This window comes from Echinops telfairi, unplaced genomic scaffold, assembly GCF_000313985.2.
Source record: "Echinops telfairi isolate 266 unplaced genomic scaffold, ASM31398v2 ScPeMD7_70;HRSCAF=299, whole genome shotgun sequence".
NCBI classification, from domain to species: Eukaryota; Metazoa; Chordata; class Mammalia; order Afrosoricida; family Tenrecidae; genus Echinops; species Echinops telfairi.
This window is the reverse complement of record NW_022103968.1, coordinates 50,163,880-50,189,431: the sequence shown is the minus strand read 5'-3', so window position 1 is coordinate 50,189,431 and position 25,552 is coordinate 50,163,880. Positions and strand designations below refer to the sequence as shown.

Below are 25,552 nucleotides of genomic sequence, written 5' to 3'. Positions count from 1 at the left end.
TTCTGGGTCTTAGATGCCTGATACCTGACCGCATCGACACCTCGTGATCACACAGGCTGGTGTGCTTCTTCTATGTGGGCTTTGTTGCTTCTGAGCTAGATGGCCACTTGTTTATCTTTAAGCCTTTAATACACCAGACGCTATATCTTTTGATAGCTGGGCACCATCAGCTTTCTTGACTACATTTGCTTATGCACCTATTTTGTCTTCAGCAATCGTGTCAGGAAGGTGAGCATCACAGAAGGCTGGATTGTTAAAACAAAGTGTTCTTGTGTTCAGGGAGTACTTGAGTTGAGGCCCAATGTCCATCTGCAACCTTAATTAACATATAGATATGAGTTCATAGTTCTATTCCCCTCTCATTATATATATTTACATATGTACATGCCTGTATTTAGGCCTCTATAAATGTGCTTTGCCTCCTGGTTCTTTCCTCTATTTCCTTTTTTATTTCCCTCTTGTCCCACCATCATGTTCAGCCTTCATTTGGGTTTAGTGATTCCTCACTGCTACATTGCCCTTGATTGAGCCCCACTAGGCATCCTACGACCTTCCTTCCATTGATTCCTTCCATTCACTTGTTGTTCCCTTGTCCGTGGGGTTGGTCCCCTCCCCCCCTTTCTCCCACCTCCCATTCTCCCGTATCCCCCCAGAACCATTGGCCCTGTGCTTTTCATCTCTGAATTATTTATCCCGCTTATCTTATCAAGTAGACATGCAGAGACATTAATAAGTGCAAAAACCAGGCAAAGCCAAATAAAACAACAAAGGAAGTCAAAACCAACAAAACAATAACAACAGTAGCAGAAAGCAAGAACAAAATAACAATAACAAAAAGAAAGCCACTGCCAAAAATGGAAAAGCGTATAAATAGTTCAGGGTCTATTTGTTGGCTTTTATGAGTGTTTTCCGGTCAAGTCTGATGGGGTGCCAAACTCTGTCTCCCAAGTCTATATTTGGTATTCCCCAGGGGTTTCATCAGTCTGCTCCCCCTGCTGCTCTGCTGCATGCTCTCAGTGCCTGGCCCCAGCGTGATGAGGTCAGACTGTGCACTGTTCCCACCGTGTCTCCTGTGCTGTCCCCTGCAGAACCAGGGTTCAGTGAAGGATGCCGTGTCCAATGGTGGGGTCAGCCCTATGGTCCTCCCTGTGCGTTGTCTGCTCCGAGCAGGAACATCATCCTTGGGGCGTGGTGGGCCACGATGTCCTCTCCTCCCTCTCCATCCCTTTGCACTTCTCCCATGTGCTCTAATCCGTTGCACCCCTTTTCCCAAGCTGTAGCCCCAGTTCTGTACTCTGATGTGCATTCTTCTGAGGGGTGGGGGTTCTACATATTTGGGATTGGGACTGGCCTCGCAGCCCTCTCTATTGGTTCCCTGGCACACGTCGGTATGTTGTATTCAGGTCTTGGCACATCGGGTTGAAGCCTGGTCTCTCTCTCCTTCTGTGGAGATATAAACAGTATCCTCCCCTTGGGCGGTTAGTGCCCTGCTCCCCGCTACCCATGTCTTTTTTTCTCTCTTTCTTTCCCCCTCTTATTTAGTTGGCTGCCGTATGTATCCCTGGATTGGGTTTGGCCCCTGCCATAGTTGCTGGACCTCACCCCAGGGAATGTATGTATATAGTAGCTTTTCCCCTATGCCCCGTTTTTGTTTGGTTTGTTTGTTTTTTGTTTCGTTAAGCTTACCTCTCCACTGGAGCTTTTGATATGGAAGGATTTGTGATTGACAGCAGTAAGAATATCTAATCACTTTCTCCATGGGCATATGCTGTTTGTGATGCTTTCATTTCCATCTGAAACATTTTGACAAAACTTCCCCTCTTCCCCAATTTTGGTTGACATGGAAATCTTGCATATTCACCAAATATTTAATATATTTTTTCAAACATTTCACAATTTGATTGAAAAATGTGCTTCATAGAACTTTTGAGGGATCCTCATCTTGAGATTCAGGGGTCATGCAAAGTATCGCTAGTATTGCTGAGATACTGCTAGTATTCCAGTCCATACACGCATGGCTTTACTCCAAGGAAAACGTGTTTAGACAAGTGTTCTCACTAATACACTTACTGATGCCTTCCATAAAAAGACCCAACCCAAACAATAAATGACATCATCGGCGGGGATCTGGCGGGCCAGTTTCATTCAAAGCAGGTCAGATTTCCCAAGGGGGGGGGGTCATCTTGGTAGATTTTCAGGAAACCATAGGCAATTGCAGGGGCTTAGAGGAAGAACTTTGAAGAGAATTAAAAACTGCACGAGAAGAAGGCTAGGAAAGTTGCACCAAGAATTCCCCTCCTCCATCACGAGCCAGGCGTCCGCCCGCTCTTCAAGGGAAGAAAAGGCAGTCCTATGAGAATGTTGTTGGGAAGCCTTACTTCTTCCACCCTTGTGCCCCAATCTTGCTCCCTGCTTGACTCCTTTTTGTTTCCCAAACTCAAGGAACATCTCAAAGGAACACTGTCCAGGATGCCGAGGACTAAATGGGAAGCGTCAATTCTGTGGCGAGGGTTAGAGAGATGGAAACACCACCCTCAGAGACATGTAGACTTAGCGGAGGCTATGGCAGGAAACCATCATTTCACATGTGGATATGTGTGTTCTAAAAGGGTTCCATCTTCTTGCAGCCATCGGTTTTGACCTTCACTCGTATGTAAGGCTTATTTGGGGGGAGGTTGCTACTGTTTTATGCAGTTCCTAATTTAAGAGAGGGCTATTTCCAAAGGGTCTGCTTCAAGTAGCAACAAACACACTTGGTGTCCACCTCTTGGGTTTCTAATACCATTTTCTAATAAGAGACCCAAGGCTCCTTGGAGAAATGGATGGTTCTGGGGCCACGCAGATGTAGGTACACAGAAGCACCTTATCATATTTCATAACTTCTTATGAATCATAAGATTCTTCCAAGACAGATTTGTCTGTTTGCCTGCCAGTCTATGGTATATTTAACATTCTTCTCTGTGGATCTAAGGGAAATGAAATCCTTTCCAGCTTCCGCCGCGTCTCTGTTGATTACGGGGCGGCTTATTGGTTCTGTTCTGAGGGGGTTGTTTCTAGATAGAGACGTCCTTCATCCGTGCTGAACGCCGCCGCCCTCTGTCTTCAGTAGGAGGTGCTTCAAGTCTTCTTTACTTTCAGCAAGCAGTGTGTCACCTGCATACTGCAGGTTGTTAATGCACGCGAATTTCCTCTTCTAATCTTGATGCTCCATTCTCTAGAGGCCAGTTTCTCGGATGATCTGCTCAGCATACAGAGTGGAAAAGGATGGTGAAAGGACACCCCCTAACATACCATCCCTGGTTGGGACGGTCTCTTCTGTATATGGTTCCTATGTATACATATATGTATATAGTCTGCATACATATCCAGAGGATATGGTCCCTGTATCCTCTGTTCTATTTGAATGACTCCCTCTTGGTGACACACAGGTTCTGCATGTACAGCACAGATCCTCTGGAATCCCCAGGCTTCACAATGCTTCACGATGTTAACCACGGTTTGTTATGATCCACACAGCTGAATACTTTGGCATAGCCAATGAAACATAGGTAAACATCGTTCCGGAATTCTCTACGTTTAGCTAAGATCCAACTGATGTCAGCAATGCCATGCCTTTCTTCATGTCCTCTTCTGAATCCAACTTGAATTTCTGTTAAGACCCTGTGACTGTACTGCTGTGACTATTTTTAAATTCTCCTCAGGAAAACAATGCTTGCATGTGATTATGAATGATACTGTTAGATCATTTCTGCCTCCTGGCGGGTCACTTTTCTTTGGAATGGGCACACATATGAATCTCTTCCCATCAGGTGGACACACGCTATCTGCCAAATTTCTTGGCGTAGACAAGGGTGTGCTTCCAGTACTGTGTCAGTTTGCTGAAACTTCTCAATGTCAATTCTTGGAGCCTTGTTTTGGGCCAATGCCTTCATTACAGCTTAAACGAAGTCCTTTAATTCCATCAGTTGTTGACCAAGTGCTACCTCAAAAAATGGTTTAACGTTGACCAATTGGGTGAGTCTGTGCATTCCTTCTATCTTCCCATGATTCCTTTGTCATTCAGTATTTTTCCCCCACGTAATTCTTCAATACTGCAATTCAAGGCTTGAATATTCTCTTCAGTTCTTTAAGCGTGAGAAATGCTGAGCATATTCTTTGCTTTGGGTTTTCCAACTCCCAAGTCTTTGCACATTTAATTATAATACTTTCTTTTCTCAAGCCTGAAAATAGGTAATTTCAATGAACTATTCATTGTGTTTGCAAAATTCTATCACATGATCTCTGGGCCAGGCCATATTTCCACCCGAGGATTCTTTTTGGTTTCCAACTTTGACATTCCAATCACCAGAAAATCCCCAGTAGGCAATGCACCTTTGCTGCATGTTTGGCCCATTTCAGAGTTCGGAAGTTGGTGAAAATCCTCAATTTCTTCATTGTTGGCATTAGTGGTTGGTGTTTGAATGATAGTCACCCTAACTGGTGTGAATAGTTATCTTATCCATAGGGTCGTACTTTAGAATAGACCTCGACATGTTCTTTTTGATTAGGAAAGTGACACCACTCTCAAATTTGTCAATCCTGGTATAACAGATCAGACGAAATTGGCGTGCATTAACAACCTGCAGGATGCAGGTGACACACTGCTTGCTGAAAGTAAAGAAGACTTGAAGCACCTCCTACTGAAGACAGAGGGCGGCGTCCTTCAGCACGGATGAAGGATGTCTCTATCTAGAAACAACCCCCTCAGAACAGAACCAATAAGCCACCCCGTGATCAACAGAGACGCGGCGGAAGCTGGAAAGGATTTCATTGCCCTTAGATCCACAGTCGGTGTTCACAGAAGCAGCAGTCAAGAAATCAAATGACATACTGCATTTGGGCAGATCTGCAGAAGACCTCATTAAAATGTTAAAAAGCAAAGATGCCACTTTGGAGATTAAGTTGTGTCTGACCCAAACCATGGTACTTTCAGTCCCCTTTGTACACACAAGAAAGCTGAGCAATGAATAAGAAAGACCGAAGATGACTGACGTCTTTGAAATATCGTGTGGGTAAAGAATGTTGAATATACCATAGACTGGCAGGCAAGCAAACAAGCCTGCCTTGGAAGAACAGCCAGGATGCTCCTCAGAAGTGAGGATGGTGAGATGTTGTCTCATAAGCTGTGGGCATGAAGGGGAGAGGAAGACCCTTCATGAGCAGAATTGCCTGAGTGGCTGCTACAATGACCTTCAACATGGCAAGACTTGTACGAGGGCACAGAACTGGGCAGTTAGTTGTTCGACCTGTTGTAGATCAGGTTGCTGTAGGGGGGCCACTGATTCAGTGGCGCCCAACAACAGTGTGCTGGTTTATGTTCAGCTTTCTGAAGGATTGCCACACCTTGCCACAGCAGCTGTGCCAATTCAGAATCCTACCAGCAATGGAGGAGGGTTTCTGTTTTCCCGCCACCTTGGCAGCACCTTGTGTTGTGTGGTTTGGTTTGGTTTTGAATCATTCTCATTCTAATGAGGGTAAGGTTTGCATTGTGATTTTGATTTGCATCTCCCGAATGGCTATAATTATATGAAGAAAAATGTAGCATCTGGATTGGAGGAAGGCTCATTAACAAACCTGTGATTGGCAGATGAACAACCTTGCTTGCTGTTAAAGTGGCGAAGAATTGAAGCACTTGCTTGTAAAGATCAAGGATCGAAACCCCTAGTATTGATTACAACTCAATGTAAAGAAGACCAAAATCCTCGCAACTGGACCAGTAGGTAACATCAGGATAAATGGAGAAAAAGTTGACGTTGTCTTGCTTGAATTGGCAATCGGTGTTCATGGAAGCGGTAATGAAAAGGTTGAAGGACATGTTGTCTTGGGTAAATCTGCTGCAGAAGACCTTAGAGTTTTGAAAAGCAAAGGTATTACTGTGAGGACTGAGGTGTGCATTATCAGTAGACATTGAACTAGGAAGGCCAAGGAAGAATCAATGTGTGTGAAGTGTGCTGCTGAGGGATGCCGGAGTCCCACGGACTGCCAAAGAACCCACCTGCCTTTCAAGGACTGTGGCGGCCAGAGTGTTCATTAGGGGCCGGGACCGTGAGACTTCATCTCACATGCTTTGGACATGTAGGAAGAAGAGAGCAGTCCCTAGAGCAGCTGTTCTCAACCAGTGGGTCACGACCCCTGGGAGGGGGGAGGGGTTGAGTGACCCTTTCACCGGGGTCACCCGATTCATCACAGGATCAAAATGACAGTTAGGAAGTAGCAACGATAATAATGTTCTGGTTAGGAGTCACCACCAGCTGAGGAACTGTATTGAAGGGTCGCGTCATGGGAAAGGTTGAGGACCACTGCCCTAGAGAAAGACCTCATCCTCGGTCACGTAGAGGGACAACAAAAAAGAGGAGCTGGTCTGACACCGTAGCTGCCGTAATGGGCCCACGCATGAGAACATGTGGGGCCAGCTCAGTGCCGGCAGTGGGCAGTGTATTATTCTGCTATTCAGAGGGTGGAATTGGGTCAGCGCGCAGTGGTACCTGGCACCATCAACAACTCATGGCGAAGCGCATGGGGCAGCGGGGCGGCAGTGAGTTTTGAGTGAATGGCGAGTCACTTTAAGCGCCTTTTCATTTGCTTCCTGGCCATTTGAGTATCTTCCAATGGGAGATGGTTCTAGATCACATTCACACACCACCACCACCACCACCCTCCCGCCCCCGCCCCCCCAAATAAACAAACTTTTTTTTTTGATTGGGTGGTTTGGTTGGTTGGTTGCTAAGTTGTAGAAGTATTTAAAATTTTTGTAAATAAACCTTTATCAAATACGTGGTTCCCCCAAATGTTCTCCCATTCAGGGGCTTTTCCCTCTTCCTTTAAAAGTCTTTGGATGCACACACATATTTAATTTGGGGAGGTCTTGTTTGTCTAGCGTGGTGGTTTACTGCTCAGCCTTTGTACTCAGCCCATCACAGAAACCCAGATCCCAAAGCTTCGTCCCTGCGTTTCTTTCTGTGAATGTTAGTTTCCGTTTGTTTTTTTTTCCCCAATCGTTTTATTAGGGCTCATACAACTAGTATCACAATCCATACATACATCAATTGTGTAAAGCGCACTTGTACATTCATTGCCCTGTTTCCGTTTTCAAGATTAAGGTTCTCGGTCCGTTTTGAATGTTCCCTGTCTGTGATGTAAGAGCTGGATCCTGCCTAGCCCTCCCTTTCTTCCATCTCTTTCTCTGCTTCACTCTTGCTTTCTCCTCTAGCTCCCCTCTCCTCCACACCGCACAGCTGGAGGCTGGCAGGATCCGACTTTCAAAGCCCTTGTCTCCTAGGGAGCCTCGGATGAACTACTGCCTCTGCTTTTATTTTCATGGAAGATGGGAGTTGGCGCATTTTCAAACCTCCTGAACATCTGGAGACATCAGATACTGAGTGTCATGCCCTTGGATCTTGAGTATTGGGAGCTAGACATAATAATTCTTGTTACATTTTCAGGTCTATCATATGCCAGTCACACAGTTGGCTTCACACCACCAACCTCCCTGACTAGAGCCGGCATGTCTTATTACAACTCCCCAGGCCTTCACGTGCAGCACGTGGGAACCTCCCACGGCATCACAGTAAGTATGTGTGGAGCAGAAGCACCCACTCATCTCTCTCGGAGACCATAACTGGTATCCTTAGGCATTTACCTTCCTTTTTCTCACTCAGTGTGCCCTTTAAAACTCTGTAGCCTCCCCAACTGTTTGAAACCCAATCCTAAAGTGTTGAAATCACAGTCTTTCTCAGGAGGCAACATTTCAACCTCACCTCGTGAAAAATAGCCCTTTGTGAAATATGATTTGAAATCTGTCCAGTGCTTCCAATGAGCTCCTTGCTTTAAAGAGTTATTGATGGGTGCCTATGGATATGTGCATATATTTACTGCCTGCACTTCAGAGTTCATTGACTCAATGTAATTTCTTAAGTCACTCTTTTGTCTTGATTTTCTCAGGACTTTCCATCTCTGAATTAGAAGAAACTTTACATGTATCTGGTTCTGATTCAAATGAGTTTATTTCTTTATAGTAGGTTTTCAGTCAACTCAGATATTAATTAGAAATGCAAGTGATACCAAGCTACAGAGCAGAGGGTATTCCCCAAAAAAGAATATTGAAAGAAGATCCCTCATCCACAAAAGCATTTACCATAATTGTGACACTTTTGCCAACTCGGAGGACTGTTTGTAAACTTTCAAGAATTGACTCTACCTTGGATTTGAAAGGGGTTATAATTTGTTTAAGACAAACCATAATGATAAAAAGAACTGGGGACATAAGACTGGGAGCAAAGGTTTATGGAGAAGATATATCAGCTGGGACTTTTGTCTTCTCTCTCTCTCTCTCACTCTCTCTCTCACTCTCTCAGAACTATAAAGGAAGTGGAATTACTCTAGGTTGCTACTACAAATAGAATTCTAAGATAATGCTTAGATAAGACTCACAGAGGAAACTCTATCAAAGCTAACCAGCCGGGGCAGGGGCTGCCTCATGACCGTGGACTCACCATCACAAGAGTGACTCAAGCAGAGACCTAAGAGCCACAGTTTCAGGACATTTGATGCGTGTGCTGCATGGCGCTCGAGTCTCCATGTTGGGCTGCTGAAATCCGTTTATAGTCTGGGTCTGGCTTTTTAGCCTTGGTATTATGCAATTCTTTGGCATGGGGTCCTATCACTTTAGAATGTTTAACTGTATCTGCACCTTCTGCCATTAAATATGACAGCAACCCCATGATGCCTTAATGTCTCCCAACATCGCCAAATGTCCCCTGGGGCCGGTGCTCAAAATCCCCTCCTGGTTGAGAACTGCTGGCCTAAATTGATGACCTGTAAGCTCTGGAAGAAAGATAAAGTAGCCTCTGAAGGAAAATCACCAGGGTAGTCGCACAGATTTTGTTCTCTTAGACACCATTTATGTGAAGTAGGTGGTTGAAGCGCACTGCGTAAAACCGAGCAGATGTGTGGGCTGGCGTTTATGTTTAATCCCTAATGGCTTGACTTTCTTCTGTAGTTGGATATCTACCGTTTTATGGATTCTAAAGGTTTATTCCATGAAGAGCCGGATCTGGAAAAGGCTGGGGAGCAGGGCACACTCTCATATCAGGAGAGGCTGTGGTTATCCCTGAGAACGGAGACAGGCCTACCTGACAGGAGGCTTCCGTGGACATATTCTGGGGAGGAAATGCACAGCATTGCTCGTTTCTGGTTAACCTACTTCTATTTTTGGCAGTAAGAATTTTTTTCAAAACAAACCCGTAATTCCCGCGTCTGACTGGCTGATCTAAACCTTAAGGAACATCAAACGTCAGGCGAGAGGGACACAGATACGGGTCTCTTTCATGCTCTTGGCCAGGTCGTTGTCTTCCAAGGTTCTGGGTGTAAGTGAATAGACACTTCCAGCATTGCATCCACTTCTTGAACGCTCTCAGTTGGTGTTCTGTCAATTTTTGAAGAATGGAGTCTTGGTTTTTTGCCAAAACCTTCAGTGCAACTTGAGCTTCTTCCTCCAGTGCCATCAGTGTTTGATCATGTGTTACTTCCTGTATGGTTGGACATCAGCCCATTCTCTGGTACAGTGACTCTGTACATCCTTTTCATCGTTTTCTTGGTACTTCGTGCATCATTCAGTATTTTGCACGTAGAATCCTTCAATATTGCAACTTGAGGCTACAGTTTTTTTCTTCAGTTCTCTGAGAAATTCCATTAGTGTTCTTCTGTTTAGGTTTTCTAATTATTTGCACATTTCATTACAGCAGAATGTGGAAATTATTGAGCAGTAGCATTAATATCAACCACAAGTAAAGTTTTGCTTGACTTAAAGATAACTCAGAAATGGTTACATCAGTACACCAACAGAGAATTCTTAGAAATTCAAGTTAGCTTTGGCAGACGACATGAAATGAGAGCGATACCATCGTTGATGTCAGATGCACTTTGGCTGAAAGTAGAGAATACCAGAAGGATGTTTTTTTGCCTGTTTTTTTTATATTGACTATGCAAAGGCATTCAACTGTGGATTACAAGAAATTATGAAGAACATTGTGAAAAATGGAAATTCCAGCAGAGCTCATTGTGCTCAAACCTGCCCCAAGATCAAGAGGCAGTTGTTTGAACAGAAAGGACAAGGGGGTTTCTGAGTGGTTGGGTGGGGAAAGATGTGTCAGGGCTGCATCCTTTTACCACACTTACTCAGTCTTATGCTGAGAAAACAATCTGAGAAGCTGCACTCCTGAGAGAAGAACATGTGACATCATTGGAGGAAGAAACGCTTACAGCATGTGATAGCAAGAAGACACCGCATTGCTCGCTAAAAGCAAAGAGATTTTGGAGCACTTGGTGATGAAAATCAAAGATTACAGCGTTCTGTATGGATTATCCTTCAACATCAAACAAAAATCCTCACCACTGGACCAATAAGCAACTCCGGGGGTAGGAACTATATCTCATAGTTAATGGTTTCATTTTCCTTGGGTCCCCCATCAATGCCCATGAAGACAACAGTCAAGACACCAAATGTCAACTGTATTGAGCAGATATTTTTGTCCAAACATCTTTAAAATGTTAAAAGCAGAGCTGTCACCTTCAGGACGCAGGTGCACCTGACCCAAGGCACAGTGGTTTCACTTGCTTCATATGCACGTGAAAGATGGAAACCGATAACACTTGAATTATGGACCGGTAGGTAAAGAATATTGACTGTACCATGAACTGGCGGAAGAACCAAGCAAATCTCTTTCGGAAGAACTAAAAGAGTGCTTCCTAGAAATGAGGATGGTGAGATATCAGGATAGGCATGTTATCAGGATAGGAACCAGTCCCTGGAGAAGGGCATTGTGCTTACTGGGGAAGCCCCTCAATGAGATGGATTGACACAGTGGCCCCAACCACAGACTCAAGCATATGAGGGATTGTGAGGATGTGGGAGGACCTGGCAGTGTGGTACCTTGTGGTATTATTATCTGTGGCTCAAAAGCAGCCAGAGATAAGAAAATATGCAAACGTATAAGACTGCCTGGCATCCAGTAAGCTTTTTACGGGTGCCACTGTAAAACAGCATTCGAGTCTTGGCATATTTCCTCCTTTCATTTTTTTGCAACAGCCTCAGTATAGGAAGCCCTGTGGGCTCTGTCAGGTAGGCATTGGGCTGCTAACTGCAGGTCAGTGGTTCAGCAACGCTATGTTGTAAATTTGCATCAACTTGATGGTAATGGGTTTGGTTTTTGGCTTGGTTTGGGCACAAGATAACTTTTTCATTAAACCCTCCCATAGAAATCATTCTGTTTTTCTGTAAGCCAGGATGTGCCCCGAGTTAGCCACTGTAAGTTAAAGATGAGTGTTTTGCATGCGTTTGGTGGAGTTGGATACTTTTTATTCCTCTCCGTAGATGGGAGTACTATAAGAGCCCTTTTTCTTGAAAGTGGAAAAATGAAGGAAGCCCAGATTTAAAAGCAAATAAATCCAAGCCATTCAGCAGTTTATTTTGTAATGGCAGTGTTCTTTTATAAATCCTAAGGAATGGAATCAGTAAAATATTGACTTTCAAAGGGTGTTCCCGCCCTCTGTACATAGACCTTGTGGAAGTGATACCTGGAGTCAGCACACATGGCCCTTGGTGCAGGCATACACAGAATAAAGACGCCCTCCTAGCAGCCGTTCTGCTGTCATTTAGGGATGCCTCTCTTCTAGAGCTCAAAGGGAGGGGGGCGTGTCCTTGTTCCGGTTGCCTGGCCAAGGAGGAGGGAGGGCCTTTAGCTTGAGGAAGCAGCCAAGAAAAACTAAACTTGCCAATCAAGTCATTTTTGCCCTGCATTTTGGCACTTCCTTCCCGGCAAATACAGTGCTGTGGCTTTACCTCCTTTGACTGAGGGGTGTGCTTCTCAGTATGTCATTTCTAGTCCCACGTTGCCTGCGTCATTGTCCAGTTACCTCTCATTTTAAATTCTCTGGGTTCAAAGAATTAGTTCTTGTTAACTCAGTAATTTCAAAATTAGTTGGGGTTTTTTTTGTGTGTGAAAAGCCATAATGCTTTTCTTTTGGTCAATAGCTATTCTCATTGAATATTGACTACGTAGGTAGCCAACAGCATGTTAAAACACCTGATCATCTATATTCATTTGACCAAATCTTGAACACCTGCCATGTACCAGGCATCCTGCTGAGCCTGGAGATAAAGTGGTGAGGAAATTGGGCCTAACACCTACCCCGGTGGAGCTTGTATTCTTAATCCGTTTTTAGCACGAGATGAAAGCGAGCTGAAAGATGAGAGGAGTAAGACAAAACAGGCTCGAAACCAGCTTCCCACAGAGACACCATGATATGTAGTCAAGTATCTTTTAACTACTGTGTTTACCCTTCTATGTGCATATCTGCCTATTGGTTTAATTGGCATATTTTCCCAAGTAAGGTCTAGTTTCAGTCCAGTCTGGCCATATAAAGATGTCCCTGATTCCCGTAAAATGAAAATGGCTTGAATTTCCTAGGAAAATACAAATACCTGCCATGACCTTTATTTCTTCTGAGAATCAATCCTGTCCTCATGGCTTTATTGAAATGACATTGCAGGAGAACCACAGCTATACACTGGGTGGCGAGGCCAATAGTCTGGGCAAGGCATGGTTTGTGTGGTAATCTAGCCCAGCATTCCCATGGCTGTGGGTGCAAGCACCACCTTGGTTAGGTGCTCGCTGCGAGGTCAGAAGCAGGTAGGGCTGGATGAGGAAGTCCACCCGAATCTTTGTGTTTGTCCGTCCGCTTGTCACACACCTCGGCTCTGAGTCGAACTGTGTTAGAAACGAGCGGCCTGGACCTGGACTAACCTGCTCTTCCTGTCCCTCCACAGAGGCCTTCCCCGCGGAGAAGCAACAGTCCTGACAAATTTAAACGGCCCACGCCGCCTCCGTCTCCCAACACACAGGCCCCAGTCCAGCCGCCTCCGCCTCCGCCTCCACCACCCATGCAGCCTGCGGTCCCTTCGGCAGCCGGCTCGCAGCCCCCGCCTCCGCATCATTCAGTGCACCCTGCCTCCCAGCCCTAATGCATGTGCTCAGTCAGAATTCCAAGGTGGGACTCGTGAAACGGAGCCGTCTATCTACTCAACGCCAAAGGCTTCCTTCCCTGGTATCTCTGGGTCTGACGTATTTGCACTGAGGGTGTCTAGGCTTCGCCCTTCGTTGTGTTGTACATGTTTGTCAGCAGCTCAGCCAGTGTGTGGGTCGACGACACTACACAGACGCCTTTTCCCTCAGTGTTTTCCTTGAATCTCCACGGACACCATTCCCTGGCTGGCACGTGCGCTATTCAGTGTCTGGTCAGTTAGCAGCCGTGTGCAAGTCTTGCTTGGCCCCAGAGCTTCATTTTCTTGGCTTTTAGGTTTATAAAGTTAAAAAAAAAAAAAAACCTCTTTGTACCCCCCCCCCCCCCCCCCGCACCCCCCCGCAAATGAGTTTGCAGAGAATGACTAAGCAGTTATTACTACCCACCCACCCATTATGGTGTTTACCAAACATAAAATAATTCAGCACTACAATTCTCACCTTTGAAAAAGAGCTAGCTCTCAGTGTAGAATGGGAAGTTAGATGAATCCGTGCCCCAAGACAGATAATACTGTTTAATAGAGCGTTCCACAGATAACTTTTGACAGGCTATTTTCGGTATCTATTGACAGCAGTGTTGAAACTCTTGTAAAAGAGATAGCCTAACGGATGGACGGCCCTATGGTTATTGTATATGATGTGGTTCTTTCCTTTATCTTTAATGGTCCCTGTACTCGTCCACCCACTAACATGAGTTGGTAAATGTTGTTCCTCCTCGCTCTCCCAACCCCCCAACCCCGCTCCCACCAGTGGTTTGGGTGACTGATTAGAGTGTGCTGTTTGATTCTGCTGCCGAAGGCAATGTGATTGTAACAAAAAGTTATCTCCCCCTTCCGTTCTTTATTCTTGTCTCCCTAAAATAGAGCTCGAACAAGTATTTTAAAAGTGCAAAAAAAGATAAAGAAACTGTTTGACATGAACCTTATAGGAATTTCTTGGCATCATGACCGCAAAATGCAGTTGTTGCTTGGCAGAAAGGAAGAGAGGCGTGTGGCCCATAGCGCTGCCGGATGCTCGTGCACCCGGATACAGCCAGTGCAGAGGACAAAGAAGTCTCTTCTGAATACGTTGTTTGCATTAATTTCGCACAAACGGATCATTGGTTTCCCTCGGAAGCGGGACACCATGAGCCACCCTTTCCTTCATACTTGCAGCATCTTTATTTTTGTCTCTCCACCCCCCACCCCCAGCAGTTACTGTTTTGTACTTTGGTAGTAAAGTGATTTTTACCACCTGTGTTTGCATATTTATATATGCTGTGGACAAAAAGATAATAATAACTTACTAGAGAATGTATATTTTATGATGAGAATGTGTTATCTGTTGGATAATAATCAGAACTGAAAATTAATTTATCGGTAATTTTTAAGAGTTCATGTTTTGTGACAACCATCTCTAATAGCTAACTCTCTATTGAACATATTCCTAAACAATAAGGAACCACGACATTGTAGATATTTAATATTGTACAGTATAGAAACCTCCATATTTGCCTTCAAATGCCTATTTAAGAGTTACAGAATGAAAAAGCAAATGTCTTGTTGAATAATAGTGTCTGACTAGGATTTAAAGGACTCGAGATAAAAGCACCAGGAGGACATCTCACCTCTTCCTGCTTCCACCCCAAACTGAGAAAGTCACTCCTCCATTCTTTGGAAGACACTGTCCATCTGTATACATTTTAGTTATGATGTGTGTGGTATACTAATCACAATACAGTTCTTGTAGGCAGAGAAAGAGTTTGGTATTTAATCGAGGCTTTAGGCTCTTCACACAGTCGGGCTGGGTTGGGTCAGAACCGGAGGTTTCACCAACAGCCCGTTGGGCCATTCCAAGGAATTCCGAGAGGCAGGCACAGTTTGCTCTCATGGTACCGGTCGCAGTTTTTCTTATAGGAGAGAGATGGTAAATGTTTACAAGAATCTTCTACACGATCATAGATTTCAGTGCTGGTGGGTCGTGTAGCAGTGGTCTCTTCCGTGTATCCAGTTACCTCCCCGAAGCACAAAGGCCCAAACATTGCCATGTGATGCGATGCTGATCCGTGCCCCTTAGAGACGGGGGTTTCTTGTTGACATTCAGACTTCTGCTGAGAAGTAGTGCTGGTTCCCGTCGTCATTTCACCTCCAGGTGAAACACAGCTCCTTCCAACAGCCCCTTTTTACCATCAACGCAGTCACTTCTCCCCTGTAGACATTCGGCATTGACAGAACACACACTACTGTTTTGAGCGTACGCCATTTCCTGGTCTTTTCACCTGTTTTATGACCCCGTGTGGAGCCTGTAACATTTGGGCAGTAACGTCTAGGACAATTTCTTGGCGGTTGTTTAGCTACCAAGGACCCATAATCTTCAAAACCTGACCCCGAAGAGATGAGGGAACCCTCATTTCTGGAAAGCTGACTTAACGCAGGGCACCTTTCATGGGGGCCGAAAATAGTAGTGACTGTTCATCTATTGTCCACTGGCCTGACTTCCAGAAGGCCCTTGTGAGACAAGTAGCCATCACAAGCACAGGCAGGAGCAACAGTAGTTTAGGACAGCCTGCTTGCCTGTCTTGCGGACAGAGACCCTTGGCTACCACTGTGCTGCTGATAGGACAAGCATTCCGTTGCCATGCCTTTTATATAAAACCAAACTGCTTTACCTGATACCTGACACCTCTCTCAGCCCTGAACTTACTTTTTTCGTGGGGCTGGTGGGCCGTCTGGACAGAAATGAGAGATTTGGCAGATGGTAGACGTACTTAAGACTTAATTTAACTCACTCCTTTGCTGGCTGAACAGTCTGAAGTTCTGAGCTCCTGAGACACTTACCAGCAACCCTGGACTGAATGTTGACACCAAGGGCCGCCCCTTTGCGGGTGGCTGTTAAATGCTTCCTCGAAGCAATAGGTACCATGAATTTTTGTGAAGTGTTCCGATGGTAGGAAAGTAGAAACTGTATCTCCTTTTGTCAGGTAGACATGAACTTTCCCCGCATGAAGCCTTGCTTACAAAGGCTGCCCAGTAAGGAAAAGCATGGGTTCTTGTGCTTTGAGAGCGTCCTATTTTTAGTCCGCACAGAAATTTCTGTGTACGTGCTCTTCTGTCTAGTTGTTTTATAGGGAACCAACATTGAAGACGTTGTAGTGATGACTACCAAAGAAACACATAGTGAAACAGCATTTTCTTTCCAAATTCTTACAAGAGCCAGCCACTGATGCTGCTGTATGAGTTCCGTGCTCAAGAGCCATTGAAACAGATTAAGGGGTTTTTAAGGTTTTTCTTTTTTGATAAAACATGCACACAGCTATTAGTATAAAGTGATGGAGCGTATTACCCACAGTCCTCAGCAATTGTGGTTAACCGCCAATCCTTTCGTTAGGCAATTGAAGGAATACAATATTCATGATAGCATGGGTGCTGTGTGTATGCGTGTGTGTGTATGTGTGTGTGCATTCATGCCTTAACTCGGTTATTGCTCAACTTTAGTTCTTGACTTAGTCTGCACTGTCATCTAGATCGTATTGTACATCTCTAGCTGAACTTCACCCTGGCAAAAAACAATGTTGCGGGCACACCAGTGTAAGAACGCATTGTTCCAGATGGGCCTGGGATTGGGTGACCCTGAGCCTTCTTTGGGCTTGATTTGGTACTTAACAGGTGAGACAACAGCGGACTCAAAAATCAAGCACCGTCAACAAGAAAAAGAGAACCAAGTGCTAGCATGTCTTTTGCCTCTGCGCATCCGTGCACATTGTATGTTGTTCATGATAGCTTGTCCTACAGCTTGTCTAGGTTGGAGTTCTGGTAATAGTGGCAATCTTGACATTCTGATCAGAGTTTAGAGAGATGTAAGACTTCCAATTAATGTTTTATTTACTTTGTGTTGATTAGTCTTTGATACATGTGCTGAATCAGAACCCTAAATAAAGATAATTTTTTTAAATGTACCTGTTGAGCCATCCATTTTCTCTTTACTCTGAGTCATAGCAATGAACCTTGTCTCCTTGTTGCTGGTGTCCAGTTAACCCAGGCTCTGAACACTAACACTTGCCTCATAGCCCAAGCCTAGGAAGAGGGCATTAAAGAGACGGATCCTGTTCTGTTTACTAATCAGACTGGAGGTTAGCTAGATGTGTAGAGTTTCTGCAAATTCATTGTCTGTACACTTAAGAATTGTGCACTGCTCTTTAATGTCCTGTTTCGATGTTTAAAACGTAACCTGTGCACACACTAGGCAGGTGTGGCTGTTATCAGAAAAATGGGAAACAGCAAATGGCAAGGATATCGAGAATTCATACTCGAAGGCCTTGCTGGTGGCAATGTCAAATGGTCTAGCTGCTCTGAAGGAGAGTTCGAAGATTCATCCGAAAGCGAGACAGTTACTAAAACCCACTGCCATCGAATTGATTGCAGCTTATAGTAGCCCTCTGTAGGGTTTCCAAGACGGAAATCCTGATGGAGCTGAAAGCCTCCTCATGGTTACCCTTCAGAATGGCTCAAGCATTTGACCCCCACACCTTGTGGTTAGCAGGCCAGTGCCACCAAAGCTCCTTAAACAATTGCCATGGGATCCAGTAGTTCCACTCCTACTGAAAAGACTGAAAGCAGGGCCACCAAATAGACACTCGTGCATCAGGGTTCAACGCCGCATTGTTCACAATCACCCAAAGTTGGGATCAACCCCAGCATCCAGCAGATGAACAGATAAGCAAAATGGCATGTTCACCCACTGGAATATTAATTCAGAAATGAAGTTCTGATACAGTGTACACACACCATGAGTAGACTTAGAAGATGTGCTAAATTAAACAAGCTAAACACCAAAGAACAGGTGCTGCATGATCGTGCATATGTGAAAGGTGAAGCCATGCAGAGAGAGAGAACAGGAGTAGTGCTTGCCAAGGGCTGCAGGACTGGGGGCAGAAAGAAATGGGTTACTGCTTAAAGGCTACCACATTGATTTGAGTGATGACCAGCTTTGGAAATGGATAGTGATGATAGTTGCCCACCATGATGACAAGCAGCATCACTAAGTGACACATTCAAAAGATGTTGCAAAGTGACATTTTGATCAGGAATGTCAAAAGATAAAAAAAACCTAGCGTAAATCCCACAATAGAAGATAAAAAAGTAAGCCTAGGCTATGGAAGTGGAAACATCCCCAAAGTATCACTCGCACGTGCACGCGCGCGCGCACACACACACACACACACACACTTCAGCTTTTTTACTTCATAATCTTAAAATTGTAAATCCTTCCGTATAGTTTTCTTTCAACTGTGCAGTAAAGCACATTGTGCGGCTTAGAGTCAGTAGCCCACGCAGAGATCCTGGGTAACCAGCTTCAGGAACGGCTGAGGCCTCTTCTGCCATGGATTGGGATCAACAGTGCTAACCACCACCATTTGTTTCATTAGCAGTTCTGTAACTGGTGGCATGGTGGGTTGCACATTGGGCTGCTAACCCCAAGGTCAGGCGTTTGAAGCCACTTGCTTCTCCATGGGACAGAGATGAGGCTCTCCCATAACGATTTACAGCCTCTGAAATCCACAGGGGCAGCTCTGGTCTCTCCTTAGAGGGTTGCTGTGAGTCAGAATTGAGTCAACGACAGTGAGCTTAATGGGCCAGTTACTTAACCTCTGGGCCTCACGTTCCTTACTCATAAATATCAGTATTATTCATGGTTGCTTTTAGGTTCCATCAAGTCCATTTTCAACACGTAGTGATGCTGTGTGATAGCAGAACTGCCCCATACTGTTTGCTAGATTGTAATATTTCTGGGACCCAGCTCACCAGGTCTTTGTCCTGTTGAATTACTGAGTGGTTGAAACCACTGTGTTAGTCTGGGTACTTTAGAGAAACAAATACACAGAAACTCATATGCATAAGAGAGAGTTTTATATAAAGGGTAAGTGCACATCAAGAAAACATCCCAACCCAGTGCTGCCCAAGCCCATATGTCCGACACCAATCCACAAAGTCCTCCTCCATCTCACAAAACAGACGCAGTGATGCCGACTGCAGGAGGAAAGCCGAGTCAGTGAGCGTGTAAGCATCTCAGTGCTGGCAGGGGTCTCCACACGGCTGCTCCAGCACCCAAGGCTGCATCGGGGTAGGCCCATGTGGCTTCTCCTCAGGGATGTCTTGCAGGAAGTGAGCCTTGCCAGCTGAAGCAGGGAACTGCTAAGGCAGTTGCACCCTGGTCCAACCATTCCAAAGCAAGAGACCCGAGAACTAGAAAGGTGAGGCTCATCGAGCCATTTATGCCCGTCAATTAACCCCACATGTGTTTATCAGCCAGGTTGGCACAATAAACTAACTCAAACACCAACCTCTGATCAGCAGACAGATTCTCAACTGTGGTGCCCCTCGGTCTGGCAATGTGATCGCCCGGCCTCTACAATGACATCAGCACTAGGAAAGCCTTTGCCCCTTTGCACACATGATAAGACACGAACACTTCTCTGTCCGTTCATTCAGGAAGAAACTGGTATGAATGAACATCTGGGGCAAAGACCAGTTTAGGGGGTGGGAGAGGGGAGCAGGGGCCAGGTGGTAGTGGTAGTGCATGGCTTGTCAGTGGACTGCTGGGTAGCTCAAATGGTTAAGTGCTTCACTGCTGGTTCAAAGGTTGGTGTTCGAATCTTCACAGGCCATTCTCTTAAGAGCTCTGAGCCGCTTTACGCTGCCCTGCGGGGTCAAGTGAGTTGAAATAAACGTGACGCAGGGTAGATTGCCAGCTGCTTTTTAAAGACGCTCCCAGCAGTTGAGTCCCCCTTCCACAGGCGGGGGAAAAAAAATCACAACCCTTAACATTCTGTCTGTGGGAACCCTGACTAAGTACAAAGGAAGTCTAGGTTCTTTCTCTTTGAAAGGGGAGCTCTCCAAGAGGTGCTTGTCTCCCTGTGCCTTCCGTGGGATCCCTCCTCCTTCATGGCGAGTTTCCTCACGCGGTGAGTTGAAAGCACCAAATGACAAAACGCCGCCGCCACCGCCGGCAACGAGGCTGTCCTTGTCACTTGATGGAAAGGTTGACCTGAAATTACTCAGGCCATCAGGAGTCAAGTGCTGGTTCACCCGGCAGCTTCGTTTTCTAAGCCGGACCCCGGGGATGGCAGTGCTTACCTGGGCAGGATGGGCCGAACGCAAAACGGGACCAGAGCGCTGGACAGCGCTGGGCAGAGCCGCCACTGCCTGCGTGCCCTTGACCCCTTCCAAAGAAGGCCTGGGACGGGTGGCGTCGCTCCACGTTTGCCCCCAGCTGCTGCTCGGGAGACGGAGGAAGCCATCGGCTCCGTGAACATTTACAGCCTCCGAGACCGTATGCAGGGTGGCTGTGCATTGTAAACAATTGAGCAGAAGTGGGGTGTGCTCGTTTGTTTATACTAACCTTGAAAGGCTATGAATCCACACGGTGCTTCTAGCATGGAAATGAATCCTTTGGAAACTTTTTCCGAACTATTATTTGATAAAGCCCTACCCATACATCTGGGCCCTGTTTTATTAAGGTAAGTGCAATTTAAGTTAACCCCGGCCCCCTCTCTCCCAAATATGTAATTGTAGACATGTTGTTGGAGCTGGTCAGAAATGTCAGGTCCCGACTCAAGCTGTTTCACATTCTCCGTAGACCTGGAGGAAGTTGGTGGGTGGTAAATCTCGGCGTGTGTCTGTGGGTTTGTTGCCAGGCGGGATTGACTTCCTGTTTCTTGAAGATTCCGTTCTGCCTTACATACCACCCCTGGGTTTATATTGCATTGAATGCTACTGAGCTAACTATATTTCAATACCTTTCTGAAGATGTCCTTCGCTGAGAGCCTAGTGTCTGCTTGCACTGGACATGCAGAGAGCTGGTGCCTCGCAGTGCGAAGTAGCTGGCCTGAAGACTTGCCCCGCTCAGGGCGCTGCGCTCACTCACTGTGACGGAGCCACTCTCTGGGGACACTTCCACAAGGTTGACCACGTGACAGGCATTACTGTTATTTACGGAAAGCAAATGGTAAACCACACGAACAGATTACATATGTGGAACTAGTCCCACCTCCCGACCTGTGGCTCACTTTGTACAAGGGGTACCTGCTTACTCCTGAAAGGGGGGCCATAATTTATCCCCACCCCCCACCCCAGTTCCCCAATACCCTGTGTTCATTCTGATCTCACTCCGCAGGTGGGCTGTGGTTGAAGTCCGAGGCTGCGCTGAGCGCTGACTGCACCGCTGCCTCTGGATGGGCCATGATGCCTGGGGCCGCCGTGGCTCTGTCGCACCTGCAGGGGGTGCCAGGCAGCACCTGCCCGATACAGTCAGGCCTCTGCCCTGCTGACCAGTGCGACTGTCTCAGGTGCACTATCCGCCCGGCTCAATGCTGCCTGCCAGGGCCTGGACTAAGGCCCTACAGATGCCAAACTCGATGAACCAGCAAACCCATGGCCTTTATTTTCAGCATTACAGTCCTGTCGACTCATTTAACTGATCTAGGCAGTTCTCAGAGAGACTCCAAGACCGAAGGGCATACTCTGTTTCATGCTCTCGAAGGTGACAAGGTCTTTAGAAATCTGTGAGATTAATCACTAATACAGGGAAGCATCCTGTCGGGCACTAGGCTTGGCCCGCTTGCAAGAGCAGCAAACCCACCAATCCCATAGGTGAACCACAAACCCTCAATCTTATTGGATGGATTACGAATTGTGTAACTTGTAAATTGACCAATCCCTGCAAGCCATTGATGCGGTTCAGAAATAGACCAGTCACTTGCAAGACTTCGCACCAAAGAGGAGAGGTAAGTAATTTGTTTTTAAATTGTGCACTTTAAAAATCAGGCAAATAAACAGAAAGAGGAAAAAACACAGCCCACAGTTACTCAGATGATAGAATTGTTATACAAGAATGCTAAAACAGTGAATGTTCCTTGTGCTTAAGAAGGTAGAGGTGGGAGCGGGGAGGGAGGGGAAAAATGAGGACCTAATGCCGGGGGTTTAAGTGGAGAGGAAATGTTTTGAAAATGATGAGGGCAATGAATGTACAAATGCGCTTTACACAATTGATGTGTTTATGGATTGTGAGAAGAGTTGTATGAGCCCCTAATAAAATGATTTTTTTTTAAATGTTAAAAAAATTTCTTGGTTGTACACCAATTTTAAATTATTCTGCCAGTAGATATGAATGCATTCAATGGTATGTATTTATAATAAATATTCTTACAATCAAAAAAAAAAGAAGAAGAAGATAGAGGAATGAGTGCGCATGATGAGAAGAGGGGAAAAAGAAGGAAAACATTTAAAAAGATCCAAATCAAACATTAGGACTACATATCCAAAATCTGGACACTGGGGGAAATTTTTTTTTTTTTGCTTTAAGACTTTTGTAGGTATACCTTTGTGCTTATTAAATGGGACATTCAAAGGTGACTCTTAAGTTGGACTTGCCAACCGCAGCACTTTGCCAGGGTCCTGTTGGATCACTGTGGGAAATGATTATGCTTAGGGACTGATTGTCCCCATCAGCCACATTCCTGCTGGACATGAAGCCTCAAGTCAAACGCAGCAAGACACAATGGAGTGTCCAAGTCACAGTTTGTAAGACTTTGTTCCCTCGTGTATAAATAGGTATAAGTGTCTACTGTCATCACGGGGCCCTTTTTTGTCATTTTATTGGGGCCTCATACAACTCATCACAATGCATACATACATCAATTGTATAAAGCACATTTGTACATTCATTACCCTCATCATTCTCAAAACATTTGATCTCCACCTAAGTCCCTGGCCTCAGCTTCTCATTTCCCCCCTTCCTCCCTGTTCCCTCTTCCCTCTTCCCTCATGAACCCTTGGTAATTTATAAATTATTATTTTGTCCTATCTTACACTGTCCGACGTCTCCCTTCACCCACTTTTCTGTTTTCCCGTCCCCCCGGGAGGAGGTTATATGTAGATCCTTATAATCGATTCCCCCTTTCCACCCCACCCTTCCCTCTACCTTCCCAGTATCACCACTCTCACCACTGGTCCTGAAGGGATCATCTGTTCTGGATTCCCAGTGTTTCTAGTTCCTATCTGCACCAGTGTACATCCTCTGGTCTAGCCAGGCTTGTAAGGTAGAATTGGGATCATGATAGTAGAGGGAGAGGAAGCATTTAGGAACTAGAGGAAAGTTGTATGTTTCATCGTTGCTACACTGCACCTTGACTGCCTCATCTTCTCCCTGTGACCCTTCCGTAAGGGTGAGGGGATGTCCAGTTGCCTACAGATGGGCTTTGGGTCCCCACTCTGCACTCCTCCTCATTCACAATGATACGATTTTTTTGTTCTTTGATGCCTGATACCTCATCCCTTTGACACCTCGTGATCACACAGGCTGATGTGCTTCTTCCATGTGGGCTTTATTGCTTCCTAGCTAGATGGCCGCTTGTTTACCTTCAAGCCTTTAAGACCCCAGACGCTATAGCTTTTGATTGCCGGGGTTCCATCCGCTTTCTTCACTACATTTGCTTATGCACCCATTTGTCTTCAGCGTTTGTGTCGGGAAGGTGAGTGAGCATCATGGAATGCCAGCGCTTAACAGAACAAAGTATTCTTGCATTGAGGGAGTACTTGAATGGAGGCCCAATGTCCATCTGCTACCTTAATACTAAACCTATACATAAATCTATTTCCCCATCCTCATATAAATATATTTACATATGTACATGCCTTTATTTAGACCTCTATAAATGCCCTTTGCCTCCTAGCTCTTTCCTCTATTTCCTTTTACTTTCCTCTTGTCCCACTATCATGCCCAGCCTTCATTTGGGTTACAGTAATTCCTCTCGGTTACATTACCCTTGATCACCCCCTACCAGGCCTCTTACACCCTCCTCATCACTGATTTGGATCACTTGTTGTTCCCTTGTCCCTGGGTTTGTTAACACCACTTCCTTTCCCCCCACCTCCCGCTCTCCCACGACCTCCCGGAACTGTCGGTCCCGTTGTTTTCTCCTCCAGATTGTTCATCCAGCCCATCTTATTTAGACAGACCTGCGGAGATAATAACATGCACAAAAACAAGACAGAGCAAAACCAAGCAAAAAAGAAAACAAAACAACAACAAGTCAGTGAAAAAAAACAAACAAACCCCACAACAAAACAACAAAGAAAAGCTTGTAGTTAGTTGAAGGACTATTTGTTGGCCTTTAGGAGTGTTTTCCATTTGAGTCTGATAGGGTGCCAAGCCCTGGCCCCAAAGTCTATTTTTGGTATTCCCTGGGGACCTCGTTGCCCTGTTCCCCTTGCTGTTCTGTTGCACACCCTTAGTGTTTTGCCTCGATGTGGTGAGATCGGATCTGGCATAATTTCCAGTCTCCAGTGTTGTCCCCTGTAGGGCTATGGGTTAGCATCACAGGGTCCGTAAACTCAAATAAAAATACTAGTGTTCAACTTTGAGGAGTGTGAAGTTATTTGTCATATAACTTCTTGAGTGTTTTTCATGGGTTCATTTGTTCTACAAATAGCTTGTTAATTGCCTGTCATGCCGGTTGCTGTGCTAGGTATAGGGAAGGCAGCCGTGAGGAGCAAGACAGCAGGGGCCCCTTCCGTTGTTGACCATTGGTCAACAAGCAATACGTGAAATCAGGACTTCCGGAGTTGGAGGAAACAGAACACAATGGAATCTCACAGCGCGGAAAGGGAAGGCCTTCGGAAGAGGTGACGTTTAAGCGAATTCTTGAAGAACAAGTGGCATTTAGGTGAGCAATGCTCAGACAGAGGAAGCGGTTGGTGCCTGTGACGCACGAGGGCAGCAGCAGAACTTCCACGTGGTGCCTGGGGTTCCTGAAAGCAAACCCCTAGGCAAGAGCTTGGCTCCAGAAAGCTTACTTGGGAAGTGAACCCAGGAAGTAGAATGAGAAAATAAAGAAAGCCACCAAGGAAGGGTGTTCTAATGTGCCACTTATCATTATGGGCAATTGGAGCTCAACTCCGGGGAGGTCTCCCCAAGGAATGGTTGAGAACATTCCACAGCATCGTCCCACGAACGGACAGGGTTGCGGGCCTGTTGATTCACCGACTTGCTTCACCCATTCATTCAGCCTCTGGGTGAACAGGGCTGCGCAGGTGGGTTTTCTGTGTTGTTCCTGGAAGACGTCTCAGAAAGCCCGAGGCAGAAAAGCCAAGAGTGGCAGGTTCTGAATATCCCTAGAGAAGCATGGTCACCGCAGTTTTCCACGCCTTCACTGCACAGCCAGGAGGGCAGAGCAGTAGCTCGCTGCCTCGCAGGGAAGCGAGCATCGGCTCCTCTTCAGAACCCAGGGCATCACCCTGCACACCAGTTACTGCTTCTGTCTTCCTGAGGAGTTCAGAGTTGAGAATCCCTTGATGTAGGACATTTGAGGAATAAGATCAAGGACAAGGGAAAGAGGAAGAACAGGGGAGTGTGGCCCAGTTTGAAGAGAGGTCCATACCATTAGTTCCTGGCACAGG

At 45.7% G+C, this 25,552-nt stretch overlaps 1 protein-coding gene across 1 annotated transcript in view; it reads left to right on the top strand.

Moving 5' to 3' along the window:
* The window catches only part of CCDC6 (coiled-coil domain containing 6), a 121,364-nt gene extending 104,312 nt beyond the window's left edge, over positions 1 to 17,052 (top strand). The window contains exons 8-9 of the mRNA XM_004701104.2: positions 7,482 to 7,606; positions 12,866 to 17,052. Coding sequence (XP_004701161.1) covers positions 7,482 to 7,606; positions 12,866 to 13,060 — 320 coding nt within the window. The 3' untranslated portion in view covers positions 13,061 to 17,052. The remainder of the gene's footprint in view (positions 1 to 7,481; positions 7,607 to 12,865) is intronic.
* Positions 17,053 to 25,552: the final 8,500 nt, after the last annotated feature.